At 38.3% G+C, this 23162-nt stretch overlaps 3 protein-coding genes across 5 annotated transcripts; 1 reads left to right on the top strand and 2 right to left on the bottom strand.

Annotated features, from left to right (window-relative positions):
* Positions 1–3830: 3830 nt before the first annotated feature.
* On the bottom strand, positions 3831–8878 carry RB195_017020 (uncharacterized protein; the record flags this gene model as incomplete). 2 transcript variants are annotated; one of them, XM_064183819.1, is made up of 12 exons in its annotated part: positions 3831–3960; positions 4294–4412; positions 4647–4702; positions 5200–5395; positions 5469–5597; positions 5653–5790; positions 5844–5914; positions 6152–6220; positions 6713–6857; positions 7485–7612; positions 7711–7751; positions 8811–8878. In XM_064183819.1, 12 exons carry the CDS (start codon positions 8876–8878, stop codon positions 3831–3833), a joined length of 1290 nt encoding a protein of 429 aa, XP_064039699.1. The 2 variants fall into 2 exon arrangements, with proteins under 2 accessions (XP_064039699.1, XP_064039700.1); XM_064183818.1 differs by having other exon boundaries at positions 7711–7742.
* A 449-nt stretch (positions 8879–9327) lies between these two features.
* On the bottom strand, positions 9328–18168 carry RB195_017019 (uncharacterized protein; the record flags this gene model as incomplete). Its single annotated transcript, XM_013444001.2, has 12 exons — positions 9328–9403; positions 9604–9748; positions 11165–11253; positions 11651–11747; positions 13740–13830; positions 14957–15043; positions 15354–15446; positions 15502–15613; positions 15673–15791; positions 15894–16036; positions 17851–17980; positions 18055–18168. The coding sequence occupies 12 exons, from the start codon at positions 18166–18168 to the stop codon at positions 9328–9330; spliced, it is 1296 nt and encodes a 431-aa protein (XP_013299455.2).
* A 1948-nt stretch (positions 18169–20116) lies between these two features.
* RB195_017018 (uncharacterized protein) lies at positions 20117–23085 on the top strand (the record flags this gene model as incomplete). 2 transcript variants are annotated; one of them, XM_064183816.1, is made up of 7 exons in its annotated part: positions 20117–20227; positions 20295–20488; positions 21202–21303; positions 21460–21581; positions 21639–21745; positions 22018–22190; positions 22926–23085. In XM_064183816.1, 7 exons carry the CDS (start codon positions 20117–20119, stop codon positions 23083–23085), a joined length of 969 nt encoding a protein of 322 aa, XP_064039697.1. The 2 variants fall into 2 exon arrangements, with proteins under 2 accessions (XP_064039697.1, XP_064039698.1); XM_064183817.1 differs by lacking the exon at positions 22926–23085 and having other exon boundaries at positions 22018–22194.
* Between the last annotated feature and the right edge of the window lie 77 nt (positions 23086–23162).

Raw genomic sequence — 23162 nt, 5'->3', positions numbered from 1 at the left:
AACGGCACGAAACAAAACACGAGAGAAACAGGTACTGAATGATGTACAGTTATGAGATTCGGGAAGAAAACGTTTGTTTGATCCGCTTAAAATCCTTTATGGAACAAACGTCACAAGAAATATTGAGCGTGAGAATGCGTAGTTAGTAGTGCTTTGGGTTTACATCAACGAAGAAGAAAATCGATTTTCACTCAGTGCCCATTGGAGAACAGACTGTTTTGATAACGTACCGTTACAAATCCTTACGGATGCGCATGGATATCATCGTACTGCGTTACAGTTGTCATAACTACAGTTAAAGTCAGACACTAATGATTTGATAACAAAAAAAACAACGAAAAAAAAAGACTAGAAAAAATTCCCGTCGATTGGTTTACCGTTCAGTACTCCTAGACTAACAACGGTTTCAATCATCATCGAATCAATTTCCGGAGATGAAAGCGATTTGATGCTTGCTGCAGTTGCGTAAATGGCTGAATTCGAAGCGGTGCAACAAAGCCAGCGGTTGCGATCGTTGTGAGACCGTCGTTAGCTCCACTAGTCGGCTTCGTATCGAAATCTCGATTGACTGGACTGCAGAGAGCAGAGAAGCTAGGGGAGGTCGTATAGTCGGGTCAGAACGACATGAATCACGAGTGTAGTTGCGGTGCATTTGCGTACGCGCTCGAAACGGCGCAGTGGAGGCAGCAGTTGGGACCGAGGTGGGGCCATCGCAAACTGCAGCGATGGGTGATGTCAGCAGGCAGTCCAGTACGCTCCTAACGGTCCACCGCACCGTCTCGAAAGAAGCCGCGTACGCAATTGCGTGCATGCTTCATGTCGTTCTCACCCTACTAGAAGCAGAATGAATGAGAGTAAAAAAAAATCTTATAACAACGCGAATAGCAACAAATACAAGTTAAGTTATCTAAGAATGCAAAAATTTGTACACAGAAAAAGAGTGATGACTCCTAACCGCAACGCCCCACCGCACCCTTTCAAGAGAAGGCGCGTACGCAATTGCACCGTCTTTCATGTCGTTTTGACCCTACTGCACCTCGATCGCAAACGCTCACGTAATTGCGCATCTTCGGGTGCTGGCGTTTATGCAAACCTCAGGTACTTCCAGAAACTAATCAGTTGAAATCTATGTATAACAAATGATCGGAAAAGGATTTATAGCTTCGAGAAGCGCATGAATCCAATATTGACAAAACTGAGGAGTGAGGACAGTATGACCGGTGGACATTGTTCTAGTTATTTTGCACTTGTGTTGTTTTTGTTATTCTCAGCTTCTCTGGTCCCTCTTGTTTGTGTCCCTTTCTCTTCGTTCTTCTCTCTCTCTGTGTACTGCCTCTCCAAATATTCACACAGTTACTCAAACCGACCTTAATGTTCGCGTATTATTTTACGGTTTTCTGATTTATCCTGTTGGTCTTACCCATAATTTCTATTCTAATCTGACTAAACTGTTCATCTCACTCCATTCGTTGTACTCATTCATTATATTTATTTCACTTTTTCTTTTTGGAAATTCTGCCAACCTTTCCTTAGTGATAAATACCAACGCTAATGACTTTGGTTTTTTTCTTAAATTAATTTTCATCTAACATCATACGACCTTTAACGAACCAAGTGACTCCACGACATTAGATTTTCATGTGATTTGACGTCATAACGGAGAAGATTTTGGAGCTAAGATCACGATATTTACGCGCGAAACTAGTATTGCGACGCAGAAGTCTCTGAAAGCTTTTTCACTGCAAGAGCCCAAAGATGAATTGCAAAGAGGAATGCGTCTGTGTTACGCGGGAACTCACCTCTTACTTGAAGGGAGCATACCACGAACCTGATCTGGTCAGGGAATCCGCGATGGAACCTAGATATAAGGGTTGTAGATTGCGGAAACTATCGTGGTTCCGCCTGTCTTTCCCTAACCCTCGTAATAACGGCGTGGCAGACACGGACCTTTCCTACGAAACAGCAGCAACGCGTTACGCTTGTGCACGTACCGCATCCAAGTGCGAGCCGTCAAAGGTCAGTGAGGCTGGTGTCGTCAGTCTTCTCACCAGCTTATTCAAGTGGAAGCAATCAACAAGCTGCCGAGGGGACCGGATCGTGTACACGGAGGAGCGTTCTAACGTACTTCGCAGGAACTAAAGCGATTCCCGCGCTTTTTTTCGACGACTAGGGAAAGATGAGCGGACCCACACCGGATCCCGCAATTTACAAGCCCATCTCTAATATTTACCGCGGATTTCAACTCCACGTCAGAATCGTGGCATGCTGCCTTCAAGCCTGATATTTGATTGCGCTTTCTCACCTCACCATTGCTACCTATCAGCGGTACAAAGTCCAATCCTAAGGTACGATGTTCTCTTCTACTTGTAGCTATGAGACCCAAAATTAAACTTTTTTGTTGAGCGGATAGGGCGTTTGATCGGATGAATCGCGTTCGATTTCACCCTTTCATGACTCTGAAGAAGGCGATATTGCCGAAACGTTAGCAACGAATAAAAGATTATAACAACCTTGTGTCCGGCTGAACTTAAGAAGGCGAATACTTTCGTCTAATATCTTAGTTAAACACGTGATACACAGTCTTTATTACCACCTTGGACAGATAGAATTCACATACATCAGACTCCGATAGAAAAAAATCAATTGATCACATTCAAAGACATTTTTATTATTCCTTCAATTTCGTTTATTCGTTCCTCGAAAATTACTAGAATCATTCTCAAGAGTACACTATTACATTTCTATAATATTTGAGAACAGTCACAGATGATTTCGTTTCAAACACATACAAATATACGATTATCACATTCTCGGAAAACAACGTAGAGTGGGCATTGAAAGTGAACGGCAAATACACGTCCGAGATACAACAATACATTAAAAGACTTATCATTTCTGTCCTCGAAACGAAACACTAAGAATATAAATTCCCCTCGGACTCCTAGCAAACTTCGTAGGATTCTAATGCTTCCGAAAAACAGGCGGGTTCCACGTATAAGCAAGGAAAGAAATAAAACCTATGCAAAAACCCGTAAGCATAAAATTTTTTCTGAAATCCATGCCAATACAAAATACATGAAAAGAGTTTATAAGTAGATCAAAAAGAGGAGAAACGTCCACGAATGTGACTAAAATAAAAGTCCTTTTAGACGAGGATCCTTAACTAACCATTAGATTAACTGTTTGAACATCACTGTAAGAGACCAGCAATAAACATAAAGTATCAATAATAAATATTACTTTTGAGAAGAAATTAATATTTGCATTATTACCACTTGTGATAGTACTGCAGCTCAGTCAAATATATTGAAACAAAGGGCCAAAGGGGTGGATGTGATTAGAGTAAGAAATTTCCACATATCGTAGAATTTTCAAACAAAAGTGTGATATGATTTTCAAAAAGGCGAAGATAGGAATCTCAGTTGCCAAAACCATGAAATTTCATGAAAAATATCATAGCTAAAATCAGGCTATTGAATACTACTTTCTGGTGCATTGATTCTTAACTGCAAATAATTTTGAAGCGGAGCGCCCAAGCAAATACCAGGTGGTTAGGAAAGAGCCGAATGTTCAAATTACTGGAAGCTCTCCACTTCTAACACCTCCTTTTTACCTGGCTGGAAGTTATTCAACATCGCGAATTACCCCTTCCATCGCCTGTAAGCTGTGAAATTCTAACTAAATGAAGAAAAAACCGAAAAAAAAGTCACCACAGAACTAAAAAGTGAGTTAAAATCGATGATTACTGAGCTCGAAGCTGTCCTTAGCTTCCTTCTTAACATCCTGACCTGACGAATAAAGTTCATACGTCAAAGCCGGCTGTCCCAACATCAAGCAAATCGAACATGTCGCCGATTGTGCTCTTTGCTAATGTCGTCCATTTTATCGTATTGGTAGTTGTTGGAGTATCCGAAGTCGCCCAGGCGACTCCCGTTTTGAGAAGGGCGGTTTGACGACGCCCTTTAAGAGAAAATTGCCATTATAGAAGGAAAAGAAATGAAATTAGTGCAGTTTGGTCGAAAAATTTTGAGTTTGAGTATATTGTAGCACAACTAATCAACCTTCCATCCGCTCTCTACACATCGCCTAATTTTACAGCCTCCGGCTCAAAGGTGTAGTTAAGGGGAGATCTCGTTGCATCCCATGTTTACTGTAAACTTGTCAGAAACGAAACTGGAGCGGTACAGTAACCTCAAGTTTCGACCCAAGTGTACACATTTAAAAAAGAGAAGTAAACACAGTGAAAACAACAACTACCAAATCAGCGAAACTATTAAGAAGTCAAAACCTCACCAATACATCAAATCGTTGTTTTGTACATTATCCAAAGCTACTAATGTCGATTCCGACAACACTACGTGAGATCGTGTGAGCGGCAGCGAATGTACTGATTCTTTTTCCGCTTGTTTTGCCTGCAAAAGCTACTGCCATGCAAAGGTGCAAAAAAAGGCCTTGTCCTTTTAAAAAGATTTGCAGTTGCATTATTTTTGGAGAATTTCACGAGAGTGTGTAGAAAAGAAGGAATGGCTGGATCATTCCACCTGTTGTGTGCAAAGTACCATAAAATAACATGTAAACTGTTTGATTAGCACATATACATCTAAGCATCAAACTATACAAAACACAAAACAAAACGAACTACTTACTCGATTATAACAGAACACCCCTCCTATTGATAGTACCATGCCAAAAACGTTAGCTCCTGAAGAAGACCAAACTAGAAGAAATGTCCTTCTAGAAAACCAGCGAAAACAATAAATTTTAGTAATATTGAAAGCCAGGGCAAATATCTAACAGTACAAATGTAATGACACAACGACTAATAAAGAAAAGAACGAATATGATGCTCTTTTGCTAAACACTAGAATAGTATACATCATTTGAAGGACTAAGACTTCATGAAATGTCCTCTCTATTCTCTTTATTTTATCGCTCGATTCAGAAGTCATACTTCTATTCTAAGAAAATACAACACCAATATACGAGTAAGGCAGTATAAACAACTACCTAGAGTGTGCGTTTTAGAAAGAAATCTCTTGCTGATACAACAGGTCGATCCTCCCTCCCGCCCCCTGCCCTCTCCCCTCGCCCAAAGAAAAAAACAACAATAGTACTTGACGGCTTTTTCGCCTCGTGGTTTTACGATTGTCAAATTAGTTTCCTCGAGGGATAAAAAAGGGTAAAAATGGTAACTCTTACCTGTAACTGGGTTGTGTAGTGTAAACAAGGAAGATCCAATGACAGTTATTCGTTTTGTCGCATTGCAAACAGCATAGGACAAGGCTGTTAATTCATGAATCAGTGAAAACGCGCAAACACTCTGCATAAACGACAATACACCAGTCATTGCCAGAAGACATAACATCCATAGGTCAGGAGACGGAGAAGTGTTATCCTGGAATAAAATTTCTAATCGATAGGCCGTGAAAAAAAAGTGCAAAATTAACGTCAACCAAGAGGAAACATACGGAAGAACCAAAGTTTCCTATCATAGTGAATGCGTCATTGAATAACCAGAATGGAAACACCATAATTGCTGCCAGTTGACTGTTCAATGCCAACAGTCGAATAGGGTGTATGTCGGATTCTTTCAAAAGCTATAAACAACTATTTGTGAGGGAAAAACAAAGGATAGCTTAAAAAAGGACGCACTTTCTTGACTAAAATATTCAGTAGCGAATACGTGAATGTTGAAAATAGTGCTGCAAGCATACCAACAAACGAGAAAGATATTTCTGTAGCGGAGGCTATAACTACACCAGCTACAATAGGTAATAAGGATAGATAAACCTGCAAGAGAAATAGTAAGGAAAAGCAATCTTTCTCACCAAAAAATCACCTACTTTATAGCTTTGTCTCTCCTTTAATAGAACTCTGCTTAGGAGAACTGCGAACAGCGGCATCGACGCTTTCACTAAAATTCGGTATTATTAGACGTTGGAGGAAATTTATGAGAAAGAAGTTTTTCCGCATTCACAAAATCGTCAAACTACCATATACCGTAAAAAATATATGGATGGTTATATTAAATTACACTGTCAGATTTTTGGCGGAGAGATTTATTGTGTCATGTCAACTGTACTCGCAACTCGAATATCTTCTTATAAATAGTCAAAATTCATGTAAATAGCGTGAAATTTTTCTTCCTCACCGGTATGAGCATAAGAAACCGGCACCTTCCACAAACTAAAGTAGGCACTAACGACAGCTAGGGCTTTTCCTAAAAACAAAGAAAGTTGTAAGCCAAAGGTAGAAAGTATATTGATAAAATCATCTTGATGCATGCAATTTGTTTTTCCGGAAAACTAAGCTAATTCCAGCCGTAAAATGCTGTGAAGAATCTTGTTGGGCACTTTATTTCCGTAGGGCAGAAAAAAATCCACATACTAAAGTCATGTTGATGAAAAATGGCAAAAGAATTAGAAAAGACCATAAAAAAAACCCATTGGCTACAATGAAGCACAATATTCAAATAAAAACAAAATACTTATGTATTAGAACTAATATAATTTTCGCCTAAACTTCAGATTAAATAATGCAGAGAATTGAAGAGCAAAAATTATTCTGAGGAATTTCCAGAAAATTCTTGGCCAAAAAGGAAAACGCTACTCAAAATATTGAAAGTCTATATCATTCAATTGTAAAACAGCAGTTGTCACTTTCTTTCACGCATTTAACAGTTTGCTAATAGCCTCAGAAAGTGAACACTTACCAGCCGATATGGGTGTGAGGTACTTATTGTATTGGGTCGACGTTAATTGCACTACTTTCTGTTCCCATATTCGTAGTAAAGGCATAGAATATATAGGCACCCACATAAGATTTGATAACGCTAGCGTCATCGGGTATGGATAGCTCTGTAAGCGGGAAATAACGAAGTGACAACGGAAAATGCTAAAGGACAGGGTGAAGAAAAAGCAAGAAAAGCGGAAGATTGGTAAAAAGACAAGCTATTCCTTGAGTTGTATCCGCACCTATAAAATTAAACTAATTCGACGGAATCTTGCGGAAATGCCGAAGAAAACGGAACGAGAAATTTGAGGAAGTTATATACATGTTATAGTAAATTGAAAGATAGTGCAAATATTAAAAAAAAAAACATAGCGCAAGTTAATTCTCACTAAAACACTGTATAAAATGGAAAACCAGACAAGAGTAATACTCATATACACTAACTAGCAAATTTATATATCTGGCTGATACAAATAATCGACTCTAGGACTGTAAAGAGCAACGCTTTGCACAGTTTTGCATTTAACTAGTATTCTTATCGAAAAAAAATCGGAAATGTGTGTTGTAATAAATAGCAAACGTTCAAAAACACACTGTCGGATTAACAACTAATCACAACAACAACCACCACCAACGTGTGGACTACGAAGAGTTAGAGCTTCGAAAAAAAAACACTTCGAAGTCGAAAAAAAAAGAACAAAGAATTATTCAAAATAGATATCAGAGTATAATAGTTCAAGTAAAGGCAATACCTGAAGTAAAACTTTGTTGGTGATGCTACTGGCCGAACTAATTACATACCAACACAGACAGATAGTGATTACTCGAACTTTGAAACGACATCCGGGAGCTCGGACCCCAAATAAGCGCATCCCAATCGCTGAAGAAAAAATCCACATATAATTATCTTTAGACACTTGTATTGCTGGAAAATAATCGAGATACCTTACAAATGAAAAGAGGAAATCGAGAACTCACCTAATGTTCGATTTTTGAGATTACTAGTAAGGCTATGCTTACTTCAGTTCCCTTCTTCTCACGAACTATGGCTACTAATTAACGCAACACAAATACCTGAAGCTAAAATTTTGCAAAAAAAAAACTTGCTAAGATGAAAGGAGAAGACAATAGCTGCCATAGAGACAGATAACATCTATAACCAGCTCACACACACGCATCTGGTCATGTTGTCGCGAAATAATGCTACGAGGAAACCACGGTGAAACCAGACAAGTCTCTCCAACCAAACGTGAATAATGCAAAGCTTTATGTAAGAGGAATAAAATTAACAAGGAGCTAACGCTAAAATAAAATGGTGTACAATATTACATTGCAATTTCAATGTTGAACGATTCATCTAACAACAATTCAACAACAACATAGAATGCTGCACGGAAAGAAAGAATTCGTGCCTTATATGACAATTATTAAATATCATATCGCAGGAAAGTCTCATTGTTTGGACAAGAACAAGGACAAGAATGGAAAATCTAAAATCACGGCTAGAAATTCACTCCAAAGGTAAAAGGTTCACTGACAGCATGTATTCATGCACATGGTGGTTCAGTTCATAAGCCTGTCAATATATTTTTAGCATCACACTGTATCGACGTTGTTTGGAAGAAAAAAATTTCTAGGTAGGAAAACAGAGATCAGGGAATCTCTTTAGGACGATTCTGCGGTATAGAATCGAGCTGAGAAGCTCGAAAACCAAATGATATAAAAATATATAAAAATCAGATTCTCGTACAAGACTAATATTTTCAAAAAAAAAAGAGAAAAGGCATCTGAACACACAGATGGGCCGCCGTCAGACTGGCATGACAGGTTTGAATTCATTTTAATAAGATAGAATATTTTCGAACAATTTCTGTTGCCTGCAATGAAATACACCAATGGAATAATCAATTAATGAATGAAGGTAAGCAGTCTTAAGAAAATAAATTACATCGAAATCACACAAAGACAACACTTAATGATAGCAACAACCAAAAAAGAAAGAAAAAATGTCAGGAATGTTGGTCTCGCAGAAAAAAAAACTCGGAAAATAAAAAAGTGCTTATGAGAACGAAACCGACCGCTGTTTGTAGGTAGGTGATTCGCAGATGTGTAAACTCTGGTGTACGCTTGCTTCACGTGCACACATACGAAGAGAAAATTAAAAATAACATTCGTGCCTTTGAAAAGAAAACAAAAGTACAGTGAACTGAAGTTTGCTAGAATTTCACCCCATTCGATCCCAATTATGAGAGTCAACCCGTGTTCCGGCAATTAAAGAGAAAAACTCTTTGAACATCCGCATCAAAGTTCCCAACATTGGTATAAATGTGCATTTATCAACTATACAAACAATGAGAGCTTCAATGTGTTCCACATAATGAAACAGGTCCAAGAAAATGCACAATCTATAACAAAGAATACGGTGACATAAAAATAAACGAGAGAAAAGAGGAGATGCAACGCCATCAGTGCAAAAATTGTGCCGCGGAAAGCCTTCTAAAAAGTAAACAATAAAATTTTGGTGGTATCGGTTTTTCCTTGATAACACATCAAGAACTCGGAATCTCTAGAAGGAGACTGCATCCAAATCCTTTATCAAAGGTATCCCTTGTATTGATCAAGCAAGGAGTCGAACAATGGATCATTCCAGATACTTTTTGCGAGAACATACCTGAATTTCTTTTCTGTAAACTGAAGATACATCACAGACGAGTCTGTATAGTGGACAGAGAAGAAAAATAACTAATTCGGATGAAAAAGCAATAATTGATAAGTAGTAAATAAAATTTTAAAAAAATAAAATGGAAAGTAAGTGATGATGACGAAACTGAAAGTCTTCGGCACAAATGTGCTATTGAACTATGAACTGACCACTGCTTCTCGGTAATTTCCTGTTCTCCATTAGCAAATTTATCTTTAGGCACTTGCGCAATTATAACTCTCAATCTTCGCATGCTTTTGTCGAAATCCACGACCTCTTGAGAGTCCAGGATTTTCTCAACGATTGGTGTAGCAGCTAAAAAAAAACCATTTTAATCGAAATAACAACACAATCCAGAGAGGTTTTTTTAGAAAACATAGAGGTCACTTTGTTTGCTCCAAAATCCTAGAAAGAATCAATGAAAGAATGAAGCAGAGAATTATCAAAATGAAAAAAGGACTTCGTATAAGAAGTTTGTAAAATCCTAAGTATCAGGGTGAGAAATTTCGGCAACCTCGACTAGATAATATAGATAGGATAGTGAGGGCAACAGAAGTTCTCCTTCAGTTCGTCCCAAGCAGTTAGAACGCAAACATTTACGTCGATCTTCGAAAAGAATTTCAACCAACATTGCTCCTTTGTGATGACGAGATGAGAGAAAAATGTGGGAATTCAAATGACAGCTTCGCGCTCCTACAGGGTTAACTCCTGACGTCCACACAGGTACAACGACCTTGGCTACGTAATTAACGTCGTAGACTGTCAACAGCAGGCATATGCAGAAAAAAAGAAGCATAATTCAAATGCGTTCATGACGATGATGAGATTATCAACGTTGAGAAAAAAAAGGATGACCGATGAAAGAAAATGAAATATAGAAGAAACAGCTTTCTTTGGAAGTGAGAGCCAAACAATCACATTGACAGCTGAGGGAAAAAACACACAAAAGAAAATTCCGGGAGTGGGTGACTGGTATCATTTGAACTTGCTCGACTATTTCAAAGTAGAATGTAAATGGGTGGAAATAAGAGGAGTAGTGGTGCCTAGCACCTGAGCTTCTATTGAACTGGTTAAAGGAGTTCAGAAAACAGCCCGAAAACTCCTAATTTTTGAAAGAAAAGCATCATTCTCATCAAGCAAGCAAAAATCGATAATCGCTGACATCACTTCAAAGATGTTTCGTGGTCTACACCATGTTTTTAAATCCACTACAGGCCTTATAAAAGACATCAGGGAAGGATTCTCTATTTGGGAACCACGTATATGAAGTGCTAGGTTTGGCCAAATAACAAATAAATAAATGTTCCTTAGAAAAGATAATGCCAGACATCTTATGGTATGAAGAGGAGTAGAGCGAACACTTAAAAACGATCGATGCGAAGAGAATGGCCTCAATTTGATTTCAATCGAAATAAACAAATGAATGAACTATCGGACAAAAAAATGACTAGCCTTCTATGTGACACTTTCTCGATTAATGACAAAGAGAACTAGTCTATTAATGAATAACTGGAAACAAAACAACAGAAAGTACAATAGGATTAAACTGTTTATAACAGAAATGCAGTATTAAACAAACAGCCAGCCACTTTAGGACTGCATTTAGACCCCATATCAGAGAGAGAGAAAAAACAAAAACACGGATGTTCATCGACAGTACACGACCAAACACTTCAAAAACATAAGTAAACATGCCCGATTAAAATTAAAGTAAAAAGAGAACATACGCACGTGGATACGATCCAGACAACCCATCTTTACGTGGTTTGATATCTGCAAGTGGGAACAAAGTCCACTCATCGTCATCACTTACGCGAATTCTAGAAAAAAATGGTGTACTTTCAGGAAGGGGTTAGGGAATGTACATAAGACGCTTGATAAAACCATTTCGTTATCATCACTGAAGAGCAAACATGAAGAGTCGTTTTCAACACAAGATCTCACATTCAGGGCACGCCCCGCCTATTTCAACTAGAGATTTTTCACTTTCACTTCATCGCGGATGAAAGACTGATCGTGTTTTCCCGCAAATCAGCGAATAAGCGAGATTTAACTAATCTCATAGCTATAGTCGGAATCTGGTCAGTATCTCATAAGTCCTCATATCCAGCAAAAATAGTCGTCAATAAGAAAGCCGGAGTCCGTGGCAAACTATAGTATAGTAAATGCACGTACAGGAGAATCAAGGAAAAAATAATAGGTTTCAACAAAATCTACCTTCTCGAGTCGCTGAACAACAATCTTATTAGTGCAGCGCGTTGTTTACGAACAGCTGGAGAGAAATCGGTCGATTTTGCACGAGTGTGTAACGTCACTAAATTGAAAAAAGTTCATTTTCACTTATGAATATAGCAATCACTACGGAAGGAGAAAATGAATGGGTCGGACACTCAGTTCTTGATACCAAATGCTTTTTACGAGAGAAATGAATCACGTTATTTTATGTTCACAAACAAATAATACAAATATGCGAAACATCGATGGAAGGTTAACAAAAGATAAGATTCTGATGCTCACTCAGAAACACCAATAGAACGGAAGGTATCTTGATTACAAGGCAAAGAGATGGTTCAAAAAAAGCCCGTAATCTTCTCTTTTCTTGATATTCAGAAAAATTCTATAATTAATGAGCCTGACATTGCAAGGAAATGGTCAAAGAGTAGTAGGAACATCTCAATTTAGCAATGGAAAATAATCTTATTGCAAGAGCTCAAATTGTATCACTATTTCAACACTTTTAGGAATAATTCTATGAAGCAGTTCGAAATGCCGCTATTGTAGTTCTGTCCAAAGATTATTTTTAGAAATAGAATGAGATGGAACCGCTACACTGGAAACGGAAAATAAACGGTGAAAAGCTTTTTTTTGCCGATGAGAAATACGTATTTGAGAAAATTGAGTGTTTCGCAGCTGTCAGCTATGTTCCATATTGAATGGCTCTGAAATGAATGAAATGAAAGCGATATTTCGCTTGCAATGCGAATAAAATAGATTTACATTTCGTTATATTTATAATCAAATGTGTGGGAATAATAAAAGCTAGGGTTCACGCGTTCCTCGTTTTACAGTTGTATGTAAGTGCGCACTTTTGTTTTTAGTACAACGTAATGAAAGATGAATTCTTACGCCGAGATGACAAATGTACATGATTTGCAGGATTCCTGCAAATCATTTGAAGAAACCAGTCGCCTTCTTCTTCAATCAAAATTAGTTACCCATTACTTGGCGGGAAAACCGTAATTGGATTTATTTTCATGCAATGATTATAATTAACCATAACATGTGTCTAATACTAAATTTTACAACGCAAACGAAAGATTTTCAATTTCAAAGTGGGGAAAAACTTTCGGAATCCATAGGAATTGTTTTTGTGGTTTTCAAATCTCGAAATTAACAGTGCATCCGATGGCATTTCAAGAAGGTTTTAGACGTTGCACTTCAGCTGCAGCATAACAAACAACTTTGCTGCAGCAGCAGTGCTCTTTATTCAAAAAAAAAAAACGATGTAAGAAACAGTGAAGGAAGATTGTACAAGAGTCCCTCATTTGAAAAAAAAGTTGCAGACTGCGGAGCACCGGTAAAATTTAATTAGAACAATTTTGATATTAAAGAACTTTCCAGAAGATGGTGTGCGACATTAGGTGGACGAACTCACCTTATTAGAAACTTTTGTGAAGGTTAAGATCCAACATGCTCAAAGCCTAATCTGGGGTAAAAAAAAAACAGGCTCTGGTTAGTATCATCACAAAAAAAGTAGAAGAGAAGATCTTTTTGAGAATTAAAAGGAATACAGTCGGCGCTTTCTTTTCCCTTCGCATTAGCAGCGATTTCACAGAAATAAAATATACCACAACGATAAGAGATTGCTATCTACCGATATTGGGGAGGAGACAGAGGAGACGAGTCGGTTAAATGAAAGATAATGTAAGAAATTCAAAGCAAAACACGAATGTAAAAGTATGAGAAGAGAATCCTATGATAATGATAGCGGTGTGAGGAAATAATGAAAAAGGCTGACAGAGACTATGAAATAGAGGTACTGTATCTCACAATGCACAAACTATGTTTTGGACCAAACACCCGACTGTTCATGGTAATGATGTGCCGCGAAAAGCATGACCGCACAAATGGTGTACTAGAGAGTAGCTGGAGAAAGGAATACAAACCAAGATCAATGGTTCAAAAACAGAAACATTATTAGTGATGAAAGCCTTAGCCACTAAAACACAGGACAAAGGGTTAGGAAAATAAGCGAATCTCATTTGGAAACGAGAAAAAAACACTTTTACTGCAACGAATTACCCACCAAGATTCACTTTTCGTGTCGCATTGTAGTGTGGAACAATTTCGCTGATGTGCTCAAAGTTCGCCCGAAACATTTCAGCAGTGCGAATCAGCTGAACAAATAAGATCAAACAGCAGCACTACAAGGTTTTTTATAGCCATCCAGCAAAATAAAAGCAGATTAAAGGTCAGTTCAATGGTCTCTTCAACAATAGTAAAGAGTACGAGAAACACACATAACGAAGAATAATAAAACGGTGTTTCGCAGAAAAATAAGAAGCAGATTGAGATTCTATCTATATTTAGACTTACAGCGTGGTCGACAATTGTGTGCAGAAACTATCGCTCGAAAAAAAAAGAAATCCAGTAATTCTTTTACCAATAACGAGAAATGAATAGAATTCCTGTAGCTCAGTAAAAGAAAATGGTGAATCCTAACATAAGAAAAGGCCTATGAATTATGCTATAAATAAATGGTCGTTGATCTATATAAATCAGGGATTTTCATGCACATTATAGCTAGTACTCGTACACGTTTGTACAAAGGAGATTCAATAGTTACTTACAGATAAAAGTGGTAAACTTCTCAAGGCATAAAAAATAAAAAAAAACAAAAAACAAAGGCATAAAAACTTTGAAAAAATCTATAGTAAAGTGAAAATCACATGGAGCATGGTGCACTTGCGCAAGCTGCTGCACTCGAAGCGGTTGTGGAGCGCAGCGGTGAGGATCGAGTCAGGATAACATTCATTATAGTTCATTGCTGCAGTTCGCGATGGTCCCACTTCGATTCCAACCGCTATCTCCACCACGACGCTTCGAGCGCAACCGCTTACGCAACTACAGCGTGCTTCATGTCTTTTTGATCTGACTAGGTAAGTACAGAATATTTTTTTTTGCAAAAACATAAGTGGAAAACATATTGGGACCCGTAAATAACGTGCCTCAAATCTTGGATTCTACAAGAAATTATCAGATGATATATTGGTAGTCAAAGTTGGCGAATATATCAATGGATGCAGTCCAGCTTAAAAGAAGTACTTTCAGCAAATAAAAACAAACGACTCGTTCAATCAAATTATGAAGTAGGGATTTCTGAACGTGGTAACTTTCCCTTCAATTCAATGGGATGAGATGAGGAAAATAGCTGCTCAAAACCTTCAAGGAAAAGGATTCAATGGTACTTTCTTTTAGAAAATTGAAAGAAAACGTGAGAAAGACGTTAACAAAAGAACATACCTTAACAGTTTCAATATCTACTAGCCAATCTGAGCACAGAACGATAGTATGAGAAATTTGGATGAGGAACGCAATTAACTTGATGATCTGTAAATTAAAAAGGTGGAGCATTTTGAAAATAAGTTATTCAGAAGTACTTCCCGCAAATTACTCCAAGGTATCAGTTTCTTGCGACAAATGAAAAAAAAAACACATTAAAAAACGGAAAGAACGGCGGTGATACGAAAAAAAAACATGAAACAAAAGCAGAGTGACAAGAAAAAACATATATCTCATGTAAATCCGTTAATGGGAAGATAATCACGACTTTCACTCGAAATGATGATCCTCCTTCCTCCAGAATGGACACCCACAGTACTCAAAATATTCTAATCATTCTATTCGTAGGACGGATTACCTCGATATAGTTATTTGCAGCATATCTACCATCAGTCAACGGTGATCTGCTGTACCTCAACGACTCGTCTAGTACTGATGCGCAGTTCACTGCCTAAGATTCATTAATGTGATCTTTGCAACCTTCTCGAAAAGTGAAGTTATTTCACCTGACAGTCCAGGAAAATTTGCTTAGACTTCGTAACATAGGCATGAATTTTTGTCGTCTGATGTCGAGAACTTTCTAGAGCTTCACGAGAAGCTGGACGAAATATGTATTGTCTACAAAACATCGTAAAACAACGAATTTCGAAAAAAAAACTAAGAAATAGAGCAGTTACCTATACATGTCCTGCGAATTGTTTCCACCGATCATACTCAAAATGGTTGATTTTCCTGCACCTTGTGGTCCTATTGCAGAAATTATATTGTATTTGTTGTTTTCACTGCTGAGGAAATCCTATAAACACTCACTAACAGAGAGGAGCTGAAGTTGAATTATTATAGAGATTTTCGTCAAAAAATACCATGTACAAAAAGTCAGAGGAGAGAGAGCTCTCACCAACAGCTGATCACAGACATCCATGTTTTCGTTTATGAATTTGATCCCATCAGCCATAGTAGAGTCTCGTGGCTGACTTGCAGGTCCTTCCTTTCTCTGTTTTTCGGGAGTGGGAGCATTTCTAGCAGCCAACACTACGCCGCCTGAAGAAAAAGTCGCTCTGAAGGGATTTCTAGATAATTGCAATTCTAACACGAGTTTAACCCGGGTACAGCACAACTATTTAATGTGGAAGAGGATCATAGTTAGTTAGTTTTTCAGGAGGGGTTGGACGACAAGAAAAAAAAAGGTGGAAAGCGATGAAAACATATGCGTGATCTTCAGTAAATTGACGGTCAAAGATGAGAGCAAGTCTAAGCGACTGAAACAAGTATTTATAAAAAAGAAATATTCAAAAAGAACCAAGGAATCAAATCCGCTGTTGATACTGTCTCTACACTACAATAGATAACAAAAAGGATAAGGAATCTCTCAGTTCTCTGAGTGTGCTCCGAATTGTTTTCTGACGACTTTTCATTCATAAAGGTTAGAGGGCAAAAAAGAAAAGCTATTAAGATGTGGGACTACCTCAATTTTGGATTTATTTCATGCAAATCAATGCCAGTACAGGGCAAACATTTCCGATTCATCGGAAGTCGCAAAGTACTGAAGAGTACCCGGGCAGAAATGAAGAAATGAACTACTGATCTTTAGACAAGAATTTCGGTAAATTTTCGTTTTGAAACAAACTTTGAAATAGGAGATTCCTTTCGAAATTGAGAGTATTTGTGTATTCAGAAAAGCTTTCATATTTCTGAATCGTATAATGTATAGCTTGAATGTTTCTGGAATAGCAAGCTACAAAAGAGATTCACATGAAAAGCATCGTACCTGGAAAGGCGAGAAAAGACTATTTCAAAAATAGTTATCATAACAACGGTTTAAATTCGCCTACAAAGGAAAAGAAGTATGTGGAAAACGAAGAGCAGACGGTGATGCTGTGGCTCTCTTAATAGACTTAGAGTCTAGGACAAACCAAAACCAAGTCTAGGACACACCGAACAACTCTGGCCCTAGGTTTTCTTAAGTACTTGTGGCAAATTTGTTGTTTAAGCTACTCCGTAAACGCATATGTATTGTTTTGTGATTGAGTATGTTTAAATTGAGGATGGAGGCATGCAAAAACGAGGTTGGCAATGACACTCAATAACGTAGTGCACACGAAGTGAAATGGGTCTCGATGAACGCAAAGAATAAAAAAAAAAGTTGGAAAGTTGTTCCACAACGTACAAATGAGGAAGAATGATTGTTGTGAACATATCGATCAAAAGTGTACCCTCAGAAATGGAACTAGTATTTCCACACACACAGGGAATAATAACATTAAGAATGCGAAAAGGTTTTATCGTTCTTCTCCACTCCCCCATAACGATCGCTTCAAATCACTCGCATGAAAAATAAGACGACAATTTTGATTTCTAAAAGCTCCCACTCATCCTTATCTTACGTACAGTAATCTAAAGTGAAGTAAAAGATAAAGTATAAATGTCTGACATTAGTCAATCCGCTTGGGATGCGCTACCACGTTGACTTCAATTCAGGATCGTATGAGGTTACGAACGTGTAACTGATTTATGCAATGACTTGTGGGGGCTAGCCGTTGTGTCAAATCAGTGTTTTTTATCCTCCCAGACAAGTCTGACACCAATTTATCGACCCGGAGGGATGAAAGGCTTGGAGAACACTGGGACGGATTCGAACCTCCGATCGATAGTACAGGAGGAGGTACCTCTAACCGCTATACTACACCAGCCCCAAAGTGAAGATAGAGTTCAGCAACGAACATTTTTGTTTGTTTTCTCTTTAGCACCAAGCACACAGGACGAGATACCTCGTTAACAGGAATCAAAATAGATGAGTTACAGTAAAAACGTTTCAGAAAAGAGTGAAGGCGGATCAAAACTTGAATTTTACATACCTCCACGTCTATCTCTTGAAGCAGAAAGCAATGATTTTTGCTCCCGATTCGACGTTGATTCGTCGTCTTCTCGTCGTGGCAACAACAACTGAACTCCACTTACACGTGACGTTAGGCGGTCAACATCGTCCTAAAGATCGAGTGCAGACAAATTCTCATCACAAATTATAATTGCGACAGTACTAAACGAAACGTGCAACATACAGTGTCGTCAGTTCGACGCGACGATGTGCTGCTGTTTCCGAAGAAGGCGGGATCACGAGCTTGCCGTGACCATCCTCGAAAGCTGCCCGAATCACTGCCACGTTTGCCGCGCATTAGCACGCTTAAAAAATAAAAGGAAATTAAATCAAAAGCGTAGGAGTTTAAAAGAAAATATCTTGAGATTACGAGGGATACATGTTCTAAGTTATGGAAGCGGTAAAAATTATAGCAACCATAGCAATCATTCTGAGAGTATTTGATTGCCTTCTTGTTAGATTTTTGCTCTGATCCGAACATTCCACTAGATACTCTATGCTTTTGTCTTTAGGTGAAACAAGTTGGAGCATCAGTGAGGCTTATCGCATGCATATATTCACTTTTGCGCGATTTATCGCGAAGGAGACAAAAAGGAAAAGCTGCGAATAGTCAATATGATGGCTAATACAGCGCAATGAATTTTGAAAACGTTGGGATTCTTGGAATTACTGTCAATAAGGTATAATCCTACGTTTATTTGTACACAAACCAGATAAGTTCTCGAATGAGGGAAATTACAACGGAAAATTACATAGATCTGGTCCTCTTTGCTTACATGATTGGGCCAGCTATCAAAAAATAAAGGAGCTTAAGGAAATAGAACCCTAATGACAATTAAATTATATTTCTCAATAACTAATGATAAAAATAATCAGTAACTAACAATAATTTCCAACATCAAAAGACTGCTCAATTAAAGAAACCCTAGAGTTATGCAAAACAACCGAAATAGTCGAGAGAACAAGCAGCACAGAATTTTGAAAAAGTGCTCCCAATAAAGACGTAAAGTGGCATGTTGTTCCTACACAGACATTACTCATCACTACATCGCTGTTCGAACATTTATTATGTTTCCCTATGAGTTTCTTCCCTACTTTTTGTTTGATATTTTTGTTTTTATTTTTTATTCAACAACAAATATGTTCAGGGTAGCAATATAGTTACTAGGATTGTGAGTGGTATTCGTTCATTAGTGTGAAAGATTGTTGATTCTTTTGGTGTAGGAATTAGGTTGGTTGAAACTAAAGTGTTGGCTACCGTGTAATGAAATCAACTTGTGTGGGAACCTGATATATTCATGGACTATTTTTTAATGCAAAATACATTAGCAGCATATTTATGGATATACTGATTTTAGTTAGATATTGTAGACTGCGCTGAGACGGCATGTGAACCGTGGTGCATGAACAGGTCTTTGTTTGATCTACTTGAATTGTCGTCTACTCCTTCGTTCCTGTATATTGCGTCACATCAAGTTATAACTTTTGGTTTTTTCGCTAGAGAATTTTTTGGATTTTTTCAAGATATGGTTTGCGTCCCATATAAGAGACATATATACAACAAAATGTCTAGCTGTAACGTATTTTTCTCATTGTTTTGGGTGATGTAGTTGAATTCCTCTTCAGAAACCGCAGATGAAATGCCTTAGGATCCATAGAATATGTCATTTTAAACGTTACAGTTTCTAACTTTATTTCTTGTCACCAAAAATTATAAGGCACGGCTTTCGGTCAATTTTACACTTCCAGTCTCGGAATAGTTTCTAACGCCTACATATAGGCGGGTCAAAACGACATGAAACACGGTGCATTTGCGTACTCGCTTGAAACGGCACCGTGGAGGCAGCACTTGGCATCGCTGCAGTTTGCGAGGTGGGACCATCGCAAACTGGAGCGATGGGTGGTGAAAGCAAGGGTTCCAGTACGCTCCTAAGGCTGCCCGCAGAGTTCAGACCCGCACAGGTGTGCTGTTTGGCGCCTCTGCGGTTTTTGTGGTTATTGAGTATTCACAACAGTGCATTCAATAACCACCAAAACCTCCGAGCTATCAAACCGCGCCACCCGCGCTTCTCTGAACTCTGCTGGCAGCCTAGCCGCTACGCTCCACCACCCCGCCTCGAGAGAAGCCGCGTACGCAATTGCACAGTGCTTCATATCGTCCTGACCGTACTCTACTTTACGATCATTGTGGTTATCTAATCTCAAGTTTTTTTCTCTCAAAATTTCATCTACTGATTTTTAGCCCGATGACAGATGGTGGAGCCTCTGTAGCACAGTTCTACTCGAATCACACACCTAAAAACCATCCAGATGACAATAATGGCAATTCCAGCGATAGAATTATAGATTTGCTGAAAGTGTGTTGACAACAGCTATATATTATTTTTCCTCAACTGTTTTACAACTATCTTGCTTCGCATTTAGGATTTCAAAAACGATGAACTGGAAAAGTTTTTCCGTTTGGATGAGACCGTGCGGTGGATAGTGGAGAATGGCTACAAGCGTGTAGCACTCCAACTTCCTGATAACTTTTTGCCGCGAGCATATCATATCGCCAAATTTATCGAATCGGAGGCGGATGTGAAGACATTCGTGTTGGCTGATACCTCTTATCGAAGGTTAGCTGCAAACGAAATTATTTGTAAGATTTCCCCAGTTTTTCTCTTAATTTTTCTTTGGTTGCTTTAAAGGTTGTTACAATTGTTGCATTGATAAACTCCTACGTGTAACTTCTACAAATACTACTTATGTAGTAGGATCAAAACGACATGAAGCACGTACGCAATTGCGTACGCGGCTTCTCTCGACGCGCTTCGGTTATCGCGCCGTTTCGAGCGCGTACGCAAATGCACCGCAACTACACTCGTGATTTATGTCGTTTTGACCCGACCATATCTAGATGTGACATCTATGAAATGTATTCTACATTCCGAAATTTCTCAGCTCTTTATCCTTGAATAATTATGGGATGGGAAAATACTTACTGATTGTTTGGTTAGGTTGTATCTGTTGAACCATTCGATACTAAATTCAGTCCCATTTCTGTTTCTGCCGATCCTTTGTGTTCAATTTTTCCTTTTTTTTTATGAGGAGAAGGCAAGAACAAGACTTCAATACACTGTAGATTTTTGCAGTGGATCATACTTGAAAAAGTAACAGAAAGCTGAAAAATAGAATTTTTGGTTTCATTCTGGTTTCATACCTCGTGCAAGTTTGATTGGAAGTTTGGAAAGAAATGAGCACCCAGAACCCCAAGATAAATCTCGAGCGATTGAACATTTACCCATGTGTTTACTGGGTTGGCGTAGTTATTTTTTGAACTGCTTTTCAGTTGTTGTGTTGATGAAGTTGCTGCTTCCCACGCATCTTGTGATGCTATCATCCATTATGGAGATGCCTGTTTGAGCGCTCTCACCGAGAACATCCCAGTCAAGTAGGGATTTATTCTTCTTTCCTTTCCTTTTTTTTTGTTTTCAATTATTACTAGTACTGTTGAAGATATAAAATGCTTCAAATGAACGTACACACTATTACTTTTTGAAGCAATCAAAACTATGTTACGGAGATTTCAACATTTTGAATAGTTCAGATTCGTTTTTGGCAGTTTTCCTGTGGACTTATCCGGCTTTGAACAGGTTGAATCGTATCTGAATGCCTCTGATGACATTGATGTGCTCTTACTTACTGATGCTTGTTATTCGAATAACTTGGGTAATTTTTAGTGTTGTTTCTATGTGAAGAAGGTTGGAGAAGTACAACTAATTTCAGATGGGCTTGGCAAGATAGCAGAGAAATACATTCGACCCGGAAGATTATTTCGCGCTGTTGTTGTTGATCCTTCTGACAAGAATGCTTGCTCGAGCGATGAAAATCTTGTACGTTGCTTTTGAATTGACTTACTTTCGTTCCAATTTATTTGGGAGTTTTAGCACTTGTTTTACTGTAGCAAGATTGAGAGGCGCAATGGATTTCTTGCATTAATGAATAACTCTGGATTTTTTGGTCTGTAAAACTTTCGTTTTCAAACTGTACCAATTGTTGCTGCACTATTCAAAGATCAGTTGATTTGTACAGTTAACACCCATTATTTTGCTAACCCTATCAGGTGTTGCTTCAATCCTCATTAGATTGCTCTTTTACTTTTCAGATCCTGACTCTTGGTCGCCTTCTGGATCCAGAATTTTGTAAAGCATCTTCGGTATTCGTATGCTTTGTTGGAGATCCCGCTAGTCCTTTAATACCGCTGTGGTTAATGACCTATCCTCAGTGCTCCTCTTTGCTTATATTTGATCCGCAGACTTCAACATTTGAGGAGCATAAGTGAGTAATATCTTATTTTAGGGATGTTCCCACAAACTTTTAGAGTTTTTTTTGGCATTTTTTTATTTCTTGGTATCCATGCATTCCTTCTCATTGAGTGCTTCAATTATTGTTCCTTATCCAATATGATTAATCCAACTGGATAAACGCGCACTGTTTGGTAGCTAGGGGTTACTTGGATACATGGTGATATCCAAGAAGAATGTAGGCGATGTATACGTATGTAGTTGTACTAGTACCAAATATTCTTATCCGAAGAACGGCTAGATCCCGCAACGAAGTGCAGTTGCACTCAGTGTACCCCAGGAAAAGCGTTGGTCTACTCGATAGCAAGGATTCAAATAGAAGATTTCAATGGTTGCATTTCCTATTTCGTGTTTATTCCCTCAAAAACATATGTATGACGGCTTTGTTCTTTGTGTGCTCGCCTTTCCTGATTGAGTGCCACGCGGGTTTTGCTTGCCGATTGATTGCCGTCAGTATTTCGTCACCGCAGATGAGACCTCAAACTTGGGTAATTAAACTTTATTTACACTTTACATTATTACCAACACGCACGAAAATTACAAACCACAGGAAACTAATATCGACTCTTCGAGGTAGAGAACAAACGATGTGATAAACGGGCATGAAGTAGGCAATGGCATTAAAGCGATGGTGATAAAGTACCCAATTGCTATGCGAGAATAGGATGCCCAAGATGTTTTCGAAATGCGAATATAACGGAAATCAAAGGTATTCAAAGGTGACCACACGTGAGCTTCAGCTGAGAAGAGTAGCGGCGATGAAAAGGGATGAAACCGTAAAGGCTAACAAGGGAATAAAAGTAAGGACAGAAGATCGACGCAGTGCGCCCCGTGCACGTACGAAAAGAATGACAAATGATCTCGTTTAGTGATGATCTAGTTTGAAATAATGAAGTGGACGTCGTTTCCGGTGATTTTCTGCATTTGCGACCACTGCGTTCTCCTC

The sequence above is a fragment of the Necator americanus genome, chromosome II (assembly GCF_031761385.1).
Source record: "Necator americanus strain Aroian chromosome II, whole genome shotgun sequence".
NCBI classification, from domain to species: domain Eukaryota; kingdom Metazoa; phylum Nematoda; class Chromadorea; order Rhabditida; family Ancylostomatidae; genus Necator; species Necator americanus.
Note: the sequence above shows the minus strand (reverse complement) of the source record. Positions and strands in the feature narration are given on the sequence as shown.